The following is a 10,832-nucleotide window of genomic DNA, read 5'->3' as shown; positions in this document are numbered from 1 at the left end:
CACCCTTGGGATATCATATTTTGTCTATAATAGCGGAGTTCCGTAATACCGGGAATTTATTTCAGTTAAACTTCTGTACCTAATTTTTCCGGAAATTTAAATGCTGTTCGTATTATCTTGGTGTCGGTAATAGCGAGCTGTCCGCAAAATGAGAGTCGACTGTAACCGTAGCTTTTCACTAAACGCGAAATCGATGACAATGCGGCGCGGAACATATCAGTATAAAATACTGATGACACATTGCTACAGAGTGTCTGACAAGAGTCAAAAAAAAAAACAACAACAACAATAGAGCAGCAAATCAGCGTGATTCCTTGGAGTAATACTATCATATCTGGATTACTGGTTCATCTTTTTCCCAATAATCCATTTTTAGTTTCCATGCATGGCTAACAAATTTAAATCCAGTTTTGTCTATCCCTTATCTGCCCCTTTAATAAATGCAAACTCGATTACAATGAGGAGCATATAAAAAACTGATGACACATTGCTACAAAGTGTGTCACAAGAGTTCAAAAAACACAACATTTTGAAAATCAGCTTAATTCCTCGGACTAATACTATCATTACTGGATTACTGGTTTGCCTGCTTTCCATGGCTACCAAATTAAATTCCAGTTTTGCCTATCCCTTATCTATTACTTTAATATTTGCAATGGCGATTAAAATGAAGCTTAACCTCTTTCCCATTGTCTCCTCTCTTTTTGCTTCCTGCAACGTGAAGAGGAGAGACCCTGGAAACGAGGTTGAATGAAGCTGTCCTAATTAGGCAATGAACCGTAGTATGACGTGAAAAGTTAAAGAGATTTATTACGAAACTTGTTGAATGTTTATATTCAACCTTATTTCTGTTGACCAACGTGGATCAAGTCGAAGGCTAAAACAACAGAATTTGTTTTCACCATTTGGTTTTCATAATCCCAGTACCTTTTATAAAGTAAGCAGCCTTTTGATCGGGAAATCACCACGCTTTTTAAGTCATAAAATCATGCATTAATCAAACGATTCTTGTTGTTTTATATATATAGTGGTTTAACCGTTTCCCGTGAAAAAATAACCAAAAAAGTGTAACGAAAAGAAAGAAAGAAAAAAAAAAAAACAGAGAATTGGAAGGATAAAGCAGGTTATTTATAATGACCTCTGACGAAACCTTCAAGAAAAAACAAATGAACAAAATTAAAAAAAAAAAAATAGAAATGAACGTTACAGAACAGCTTCATTTTCCACTTTTAAAAATGTTAGAAGCCAACATTGCTTTGCTCGAAGAACCAAAATGTAAAACTAAGAAAAAAAAAAGGATAAAAAAAGGCTTAATTGGTAGTAGGTCAGTTCATACAGCTATCGCAAATTGTTTATTTCTCTTCACCACAAAGTAAGGAGGAGGACGACCGAACAGGATATTGTAGCTCAAGTGTTACAAATAACACTGGCATCCTCGTGATGGCCGCAGCCAACATTTCCCCAGCCAGAATGACTGCAATCAAGCAATGAGGCCTCTACTCCGCCACAATTAAGGCCATTATCCAACCAGATTGGGTCAGATCCCTGACCATATCGTGCATTGCTTTCAGCGGAATGGGCGCTGGGGAAACCAAGCTGACGACACACCACGTGAGCTTCATTGATATCCCACTCATCATCACACACTGTGCCCCAGATTCCTTTGTAGAAAACCTCAACCCGGCCGTAGTTAGCTCCTCCATTTGCTAAACGGATAGGAAGGCACTCAACACTGGCATCTCTGTTGTGAGTGCAGTCATGGTTTCCCCATCCACGGTGTCTGCAGTCGTAAAGATGGGATTCGCTTCCTGAACAGGCCACATCATCCATCCAAATGGGACCGGATCCCTGACCGTGATGAGCGCCACGGAAGGCTCGTGAAGCTTTGGGGAAACCAAGCTGTCTACAGACGACGTTGGCATCATCTATATCCCAGTCATCATCGCAAATAGTGCCCCACTGGTTATTATAGAATATTTCCACTCTGCCAGCGGCTAACGAATCACCACTCAAACGAAGGCTGCCTGTTGTGATAGCTAAAATGGCAACATTAGGCAAAGATTATTAAGTAAATATCACAGACTATTGAGACATAACCTTTCCGTTGTTGTTGTTGTTGTTGTTGTCGTTGTTGTCGATTTTTTTTCTGCGCATGTTGACAAAACAAAGAGAAATTGTACTTTTATTTTTTTTTTTTTATTTTCCCAATTTAAAGTTTTGAGAAACGTTTGGCGAAAAGTGACACCTGTGAAAAAAGTGAGGTTAAAAGTTGAAAAATTATTTAAGATGTCAAGAAATTAGTGAAGAATTTTTTCTGTTAAATCACACGATTGCTAAGTCATAAAATGCTCAAGCAAAACGCCCACTCTTGAGAGACGTAATTTGGAAAATGCAGTCTATTTACAAATGTGTTTTAAAATATAGAAATAGTATTTCATTATCTAGTAAAAAAGAGGACTTTACTTTTGCCCTTTTTAGTTTTCTTTCTTTAGTTTCCAAACACCTCCATTTTGGATGTCATGACATCCAACGGTTGCTTCCTTACAAACGTATGATGTCATAAAATCCAAAATGGTGGCATGTATTGTGTAATTTGAAGGTCAAAAATGGACAGTAACCATATCCAAGTTTGCACACTCAAATGTTATCTCCTTTTTTTCAACTAAGCTTTGGAATTGAAATCACCTAAATCACCTATCTATTTCCCTATACTGTATTGTACAGTTTTCTTTTCCTATATTATATTATATAGTAATTTTCTTTTCCTTTTTTCTCCTTTTAAAAGTCTAACTTGGTGTACTTATTCTTTTTGCTCCCACCCGTCTCGATTAGCTTCGCTACTTTCGGGTGGGAACTGTACAGTACTTCAACTTTTTGTATAATATTATAATTTATTATATAGTTGAATAGGCTGGGGCTGAAATGGAGCATTCTTATTGGCCTCATGAGAGGTCCGAATTTCCCTATACGGACTGCTAAGATGGACCGCTTGCGTTTCATCAAAGTGTTTCAATTTTGACAACACAAAGCAAAAACGTTTTCAACTAAGTTTATAAAGTAAGAACTGTTCAAACCGTGATTTCGGACTTTAACTACGTGGGCAACGGATTTTATCCTTCAGCCGAAGGGACGAAAGAAAGCTCAGAAACTTCCAACAAACTCGACGAAGAAAACGTAGAAAATTCCGTCGTCAAGGCTTCAGAGCACCGCGACTTCATTAAGGAACAGCAAGCTGGAGCTGCTAAAGAAGAAAATCTTACCTTAAAGTATGGGTATATGTTCCCCACTAACGGAACGAGTTATATCCTCGGTCAAACTTAATCTGCCGCCCTGTGCTTCTTTTTAAGATGTTAAAAAGAAAAATGGCGACGAATACGAAGCTGGAATTCTAACTTGCCTTCAACGAAGTATCCAGCGTTATCTTAATACCCGCGCGTCACAAGCCAATCTCATTCAAGGTGACGAATTTAAACTATCCCGATAAGTCGTCAGTGCAAAAAGAAAATAGCTTGTAGTTCCATTAGAGTAAACATCGAAATCTGAGAAGCTTGGATTCATACAAATGGGCTTCCATTCAGTATCAACGAAGAATGCCGTTATTTCTTAGTCGCTCAACAACCACAAGCGATCTCCAAGTAACTGGCAATACACAGACAGCAATTGAGCTGGAAAGTACCAGTATGACGACCACAACAAAAGCCCGGATCGGGTATTTTTCAAGTCCTAGGAGAAATTCCCAAAACTGCTTGCTTAGCATCCAGATTCACAAGCTCCGAGCCGTTTTAAGTGAAGATAAAGACGACTAAAATGTAATTTTGGCTATAAAAGCTTAAATTTCATCAATTGCCATTCATAACATAGCAAGTCATTTTCAAAAGCTGAGACTCCTAAACAGTCAGCACTTTTAAGAAATTCGTTTTCTTCCGAATATCAAACGAGCTCACTTTTCATTTTCGAACTTTTCCACTTCGATTGACGAGACAAGTCAACCTTTGCGTCTCAAGCCTTGACCAATAAAAAGTCGCCTTTTCGTGCTAATGAGAATTATTCCACGTGGCTTTTGGCTGCGTATACTCGTCAGCATTTAAAAGGCTTTCTTGCGCTCTTTGTCGCGCTACTTGAACATAAACAAGTTTGACGCCTACTAGAAAGCAACAAGCGGGAAAACCTATATAATAAAAACCTCATTGAACTAGCCTGTTCGGTCCGTATTGGGGAAAAAATGGTCTCGTCCATTTTTGTTTTTTTTTTGTTTTGTTTTGTTTTGTTTTTGCAAGTTTATAGACTTCGCCTTCGGCTCGGTCCATAAACTTGCAAAAAAAAATCTCGACCAATATTTTCCAAATACGGACCTCACGCTGGTTCACTAACCCATATGAATGAATAAAGTGAGACATTTCACGTCAACTTGTAGCAAGAGTAATAATTTTACAGTATTCGTCACGGACTGTGTGCGTGTGTGTGTTTTTGTTTGTTTGTTTGTTTGTTTGTTTGTTTGTTTGTTTAAGGATACGAATAGATTCAGATTTAACTTTGATTGGCATATCAAAGTCACGCCGGACTAAAGCTTTATCTTGGAACCCGCTGGGAGCAATGTTACACGCGACAGTACAGATATTAGAACATTTTTCTCACTCTCACTGACTGTAATGAGGGAATGGATTTGTAACTTTCAGATTATGAAAGAGGAATCTTTGCTGCTTACGTGGATATATCATTTACATGGAATGGTTGGGATTTTCTTTCCCTAAAAAGGCGCTTTTGTGTTGCCGCTCGAGAATATTTTACAAGGCGTTTTTGAGAAATATTTATAGGGCGGAGTGTCTAGGCCTAGGAATGAAACACGCATGCTCAGAGTGGGCTGTTACCGCCAAATTCGAAAACTACATTAAATGTGGCGCATTTTAATGTATAATTCATGAGGGTTTGTTGAAGTTTGGTTTCATAAAATGGTTGGAAAGATGAAATTTAACCATACGTTTTCATTTTTCAAGAAAATAAAAACATATATACATTTTTCATTTATCAACTTTCAAAAAGAATAAAATCAAAAGAACATTGAACATTCATTTTCAGTTTTCATTTTCAACTTTTGAAAAAACTGAATGACCCTTATATAAGCAAGAAGTCAACACCCGATTGTGCACGGCAGGTCTTAAACCCAGCCAGGATTACTTAGAAGCTGAAATACGCTTTACTTGGCAGACAAGTACACAAACCGTTTTTGCAATGAATCTTACTAATGTTGAGAAACTACACCATACCTCGGTAAAATGCTTTGAATCCGTAATCATAACCTGAACCATCCGATGTAAATTGCAAATAAAGTTTGTTAGAAGAACTCGCAATGGGAGAAGGGAGAGAGCTTCCACTAAATCGACCAATCAGAGGAGCGGACGATGACCCGCCATCGTAGATGGTTAAGTAGTCAGCGGATGAATGCGTCCTGAAGCTTGCAAATTGGAGTTGCAGCAATGTGTTTAAAGACAAATTCCATCGACAATCAGCATTATTCCGGTAGGAGCTGCCATCGCTTGTCTGTATTACACCTTTTGTGTTGGTCAAACGTACCAGAGGATTATGTTCAGTACAGGAAGTGGTAGCTGTAACCAAAGGTGCTGTAAAGAAAGAGCTGTGTTGTAATTATGGCTTAAGTTACGTTTTCATAGCCACTAACAGTTTACCTGCCAAAAAAAAAAAAAAACAGTAAAAAACAACAAAAAATAACCGAGACTAGAAATACTAAATACAATATAGAAAGTTGATAAAATAACCGGCATAAACTCGAAAATTAAAATAGTTAGATTTAAATAGGGCGAGCGGAGGCAAGCGCGGAGCGCGGGCCACGCACGGCGGTCGCCTGAAAATGCAAAAAAAATAATGCATGTTCTGCTGTCTACTGTTTACCTTTAATTGTTTAGTTGTTTACTTGTTGATATTTATTTTATGGTTTCCTTTTTTATTCTTTCATTCTAGTAAGCAATACATCAAATTCAGAATAAACAATTGTTTGTTTCCAGAATTAGTGCATACTTTTGAACTTTGAATAAAATCAAAGGCCACGAGTTAAAAAAAAAAAAACATTAAACCAAGGAATACTTGCGAAACGCGTTAACGGATTATACAACAAAAGTTCGCCTACACGCCCCCGTGGCCATGTGAGCTATCATTGTGGTTTTAGGTTGATGACAGCTACTATGATATTGGTGACAGATAGATGGCAATGCATTTTTTCTTACTTTGGTGAAACAAATGTTAAAAATCGGAAAAGTAGTGTCGTTATTGTATACATTATGTTGCAGATGGCTATAATCTTTGTTACTTCATGAACTCATTCCACTTTTGAAAATCTCATGGAAAAAGGCCCCTGACACCATAATGACTACCAAAACTGAAAAACACTATGACAGTTGTGCTTTGATCTAGCATTTTGTCAGAGCATTTATACATCACAGTTTGTGTTTATAATTGTATGATCCTAAAGATTGCCCCCTTGTGTGAATGGAAATGCCCGTAATATAGACACTCTAATGCCGTTTTTTACTCTGAGGTTTACATTTACTGAGGTCAAGTTACTCAACTTTAGTAAATTGTGAAGTTGCTTATACTGACTGAAATAAACGAAGTAACTTTTCGAGAACGGCGATGAAAAACAAACATTTTCTGGCTGTATTCTCTTTATGCCATTGTAAAAAGATTAACGTATCATTCTTGAATTTGTAAAAAATTGGTTGGTTGAAACGATCGTTTGACAACACATTAGTCAAGGCACTTGTGTGGTTTCACCAAGAAAATTAAATAAACACATTTAGTAATTAACGTTAACGCAGACACCCTTACCGGTACATTGATAAGAGCCGACAGTGTTCTGGCAGGTGGAATTGACATGACAGACGGATGGAGAAGCACTGCACTCGTCTATATCTATATCTTATCCTGATCTTAAAATTGGCAATCGTACGTAATGTTAACTATAAAATTTAAAGATGCAATTGTCATCCAGATAGAGCTTTGATAGATTTTCGTTTACTGGCATCAGTCAAAAGAAAAGCAACACTGCCAAATATAAAAAAGGACAAATCCGTTTCTGGTGATTCTTTTCGATAAGAAAGTGCAACCCACTCCCCACCATGGTACTTTTCTCTTTTATACCACTTTTAAAATTCACAGTCATGCGTAATATTTACTTTAAACCTGCAATTCGCATCCAGATAAAATATTATTCATTATTTATCATCATGTTCTTTTACCTTTGCAAGTTCTCCCGTCTCCAGAATATCCGGGATTACACGCACAGCGATAGGAACCAATAGTGTTATTGCATATCGCATTTACGTCACATACGGGGGATGAAGCATTGCATTCGTCAACATCTAAAAGTAATGAAGTAATAGTAATGAAGATAGTGATCGTGGTGATTCTCATTAGATTCCTGGTGATGTTGACAGTAGCAATAATCGCTATGCTTTGGTATTTTTATTTTTTATACCACTTTTAAAATTCACAATCATGCGTAATATTTACTTTAAACATACAATTCGCATCCAGATAAAATATGATTTATTATTTATTATTTGTAATCATGTCCTTTTACCTTTGCAAGTTCTCCCGTCACCAGAATATCCGGGATTGCACGCACAGCGATAGGAACCAATAGTGTTATTGCATATCGCATTTACGTCACATACGGGGGAAGAAGCACTGCATTCGTCAACATCTAATAGTAATAAAGATAATGAATGATCGTGGTGATTCTCATTAGATTCCTGGTGATGGTGATAGTGGCGATAATCGCTATGCTTTAATAATGATGATAAACTAACGCTACACTTGTTTAAACATTTATCACTTCCAAATTTTGTAAGTATAAGCCATGCAGTTAATAGTTTTGGTAATTTAAAAAAGGAATTATTACTTTGTCAACACTTCTATACCATTGAGGCCTGGTATAAATTTGATTTCGTTATAGCTAAAATTGTCTGAAAGAGCTTACCTCCTGTTTCCATGTCACAATTTGCAAGAACCGCCTTATTTAGTTTTATGGATGACAGCCAATATTTGCCGCTGGTCGCTTGTCCTTCACTCGCCTTTATTTCTTTGCACGATACCGCAGCCAACTCTGGGATGGAACCGAGGGGGACTGGAATTAAAATAAAGTGATGTTTTGATGTGATCTATTTTCGCGTATCAATTGCCCATAAATAATTGCGTTCTATCTACCTCTTTTAATATCACGTCGAAAATAGTATCTGTCTGGGTCAGGAATGAAATCCTCCGGTCTGGCTTCCTTCGTCCGATCACTGAATTCACACATGTGGAGAGACATTACAAAGTTGACACTTTGGCATCGATCATCTGTACGACAGACTAACATGCAGTGAAGACCTAGATTGGCCTTCATCGTCTTATAGATGTGTCGCTGTAACATCCATCCATAAATTGACAGCTCGGATCCCAAGGCTGGGCATTGCTGAGTCTCTCCCCATGCTCTGTAGATCATTTGACCAAGGACAAAAACAACTGCCAAAAATGATAGACGTCTCATGGCCTCTGAGTCAGTCTCTGTTGAACTTTCTTAAACACCTGAAAACAAAGTTATCATTATTAGTTGACACTGAAACCAGGATTATAAAAATTTTATTTTTGCCTTCAATAAACTAAACTGGCTAGAGGAAATTTTCTTTCCAGGTTTATTTAATACGGTTTATTTAATAGTGTGAGCATGCAAATGAACACCACCTAGCAGTACTGCTTTATGGCGTTTGAGTTATGCTGTCCAATTTAGTCCCAACGTAATGTGGCTTTCAAAATACCTTACAGTGTGACAGTATTGTTGCACTTTAGCTTGGGATCATTACGGTAAACAAGATAGTTCCACCTTTTGAGTGCATGGATTAACTCCTACAGTTAAATCGTTTGAGCTGCAGTTTTCTAAGGTACAGCTGGTAATTTTTCAAGGTTATGATTTGACTACTTTAACCCTATCAAGATTGGGGAGCGGATTCTACCCGCGACGACTTTGAACCTGAATAACTTTTGAGCAAACGGTCTATAACTTGAGGACCTTTTAGGAAAATTTGGAAAATTTTCTCATTTAACACTCACATATGTAACGAACAAAACCAAGAGAGAAGGGATAAACCTTAAGTGAAATGTTCGTGGCTCGTCTGACGCGGCGTTTTGTCTCGGCCAAGAGGATCTTCAAAGACCTTCAGAATTATTTTTATAGGCAAACTCGCTGAGCATCACACCCAAAATTCTGTTCTCAAGTTCAAGATGTTAGCAGTCTGGCCCTCTATCGCATATATGAAACGGCGTATCAGACTAGCCACGAAAATTTCACAAGTATTTAACAAATTTTCAATTCTTTATTGTACAAATTTCAGGTCGTGTACGTGCGGTTGAGAATTCTTCTGCGATAGAGGGCAAGACTGCTAACATCTTGAATTTCCGAAAGGGGGCAGATTAGCCACGAACATTGACTGTTTTTTAATTCTTTATTGTATAAAACTAAGGTGTATTTTGTTAGATTTCAACGGCAATAGAATAATGTTCAAAAATGCGCTGTCCACGAGACTCCACTACGCACAGCATTTGCATTTATTGTCCGTCAAACTCCACTCCGAATATACCAAAAAAACCTCTCGTACAACTCGAGAAAAACAACAAGTTCTGTTCCGACTAAAAACAATGAAATTTATAGCCAATATGTGACAGAATAATTTTCCCTCGGGCACAACAAAATAATTTAATTCCTAATGAAAAAGTCTTGGCCTTCTTTCTCTTGTTCATGCCTTCCCCCTTGATATGACGTAGCATATCAACGAACATTTAACCTAGTAAGAGAAGGAACTGCAAAAAACGTTCTTAATAAGAATGTCACTAATCCTTCCATAATACAACCGTTGTTCCACATCAAAGTCTCTTAAATCAACATCGTTTTTAAGTAAGTTCCAAGTGACATAGCTTTGAAACAGACCTTGTAATCTGGTTCTTCCCAACTTGAACTTTCGTGACTCTTGCATGCCCATCTTGGCCAGGGTAAACTTCGATCACTCTTCCGAGAGGCCAGTGACCTCGTGATGTGTTGGGTGAAATTACTAAAACTACGTCCCCAACTTGATGATCTTGCTTGACTTCAGTCCACTTTCTCCTGACATTTAGACTTGGAAGCCACTCACGCAGTCATCTGTGCCAGAAGTGTCTAACTAATTTTCGCACTCTTCTTCATCTTTTCTTTGGGCTGAAGGTTTTCTCGTCCACTGACTCTGGGGCGAATTGTCCACCAATTTGACCGATTAAGAAATGGTTCGGAGTTAATGGTACATAATCATCGGGACTTGCAGACTGATAGGTTAGAGGTCTTGAATCCAAAAGTGCCTCTGCTCCGGTAAATGCGGTCATTACTTCTTCGTCAGTGATGTCTGCGTTTCCTAAAACTGCATGCATAGCCCGATTCAATCCGTTAATCATTGATTCATGTACGCCACCAAAATGCGGTGCTACTCGGGGATTAAAGTGCCAGGTAACTCCCTGATCCAAACGAATCCATATCAAGACCATAGGCAATCTCCAGCTCTCGTCGCGAGACAGGTAAACCAATACAAGTAACGTTTCTGCCTCCTTGTTCCTCTGCCTTGCATGGTAATAAAAGAGCCTCCAATAACCACTGCCGTCTTTGCAAATGCTCGCAGTGATAATCTGAGTCTTATGTGTGGTAGAGGGGCCATAACTTGCTTTGCTGCTTGAACTTTTCGTCTTCGACAATCATTGCACTCTATCTTCCATTTTCTAATTTCTTCGCGTCCAAATATTATCCAAAACCGGGTTGA

At 38.1% G+C, this 10,832-nt stretch overlaps 1 protein-coding gene across 1 annotated transcript; it reads right to left on the bottom strand.

Moving 5' to 3' along the window:
* Positions 1 to 1,391: 1,391 nt before the first annotated feature.
* LOC146485283 (uncharacterized) lies at positions 1,392 to 8,908 on the bottom strand. The gene is made up of 6 exons (XM_085103714.1): positions 8,221 to 8,908; positions 7,994 to 8,140; positions 7,595 to 7,717; positions 7,251 to 7,373; positions 5,265 to 5,618; positions 1,392 to 2,036 (listed from the first exon to the last, which is right to left on the bottom strand). Exons 1-6 carry the CDS (start codon positions 8,543 to 8,545, stop codon positions 1,408 to 1,410), a joined length of 1,701 nt encoding a protein of 566 aa, XP_084959840.1. The 5' UTR covers positions 8,546 to 8,908; the 3' UTR covers positions 1,392 to 1,407.
* Positions 8,909 to 10,832: the final 1,924 nt, after the last annotated feature.

This window comes from Pavona decussata, unplaced genomic scaffold (assembly GCF_977016875.1).
Source record: "Pavona decussata unplaced genomic scaffold, jaPavDecu1.1 SCAFFOLD_27, whole genome shotgun sequence".
Taxonomy (NCBI): domain Eukaryota; kingdom Metazoa; phylum Cnidaria; class Anthozoa; order Scleractinia; family Agariciidae; genus Pavona; species Pavona decussata.
The sequence above is the reverse complement of the archived record's forward strand: the minus strand, read 5'-3'. Positions and strand labels throughout refer to the sequence as shown.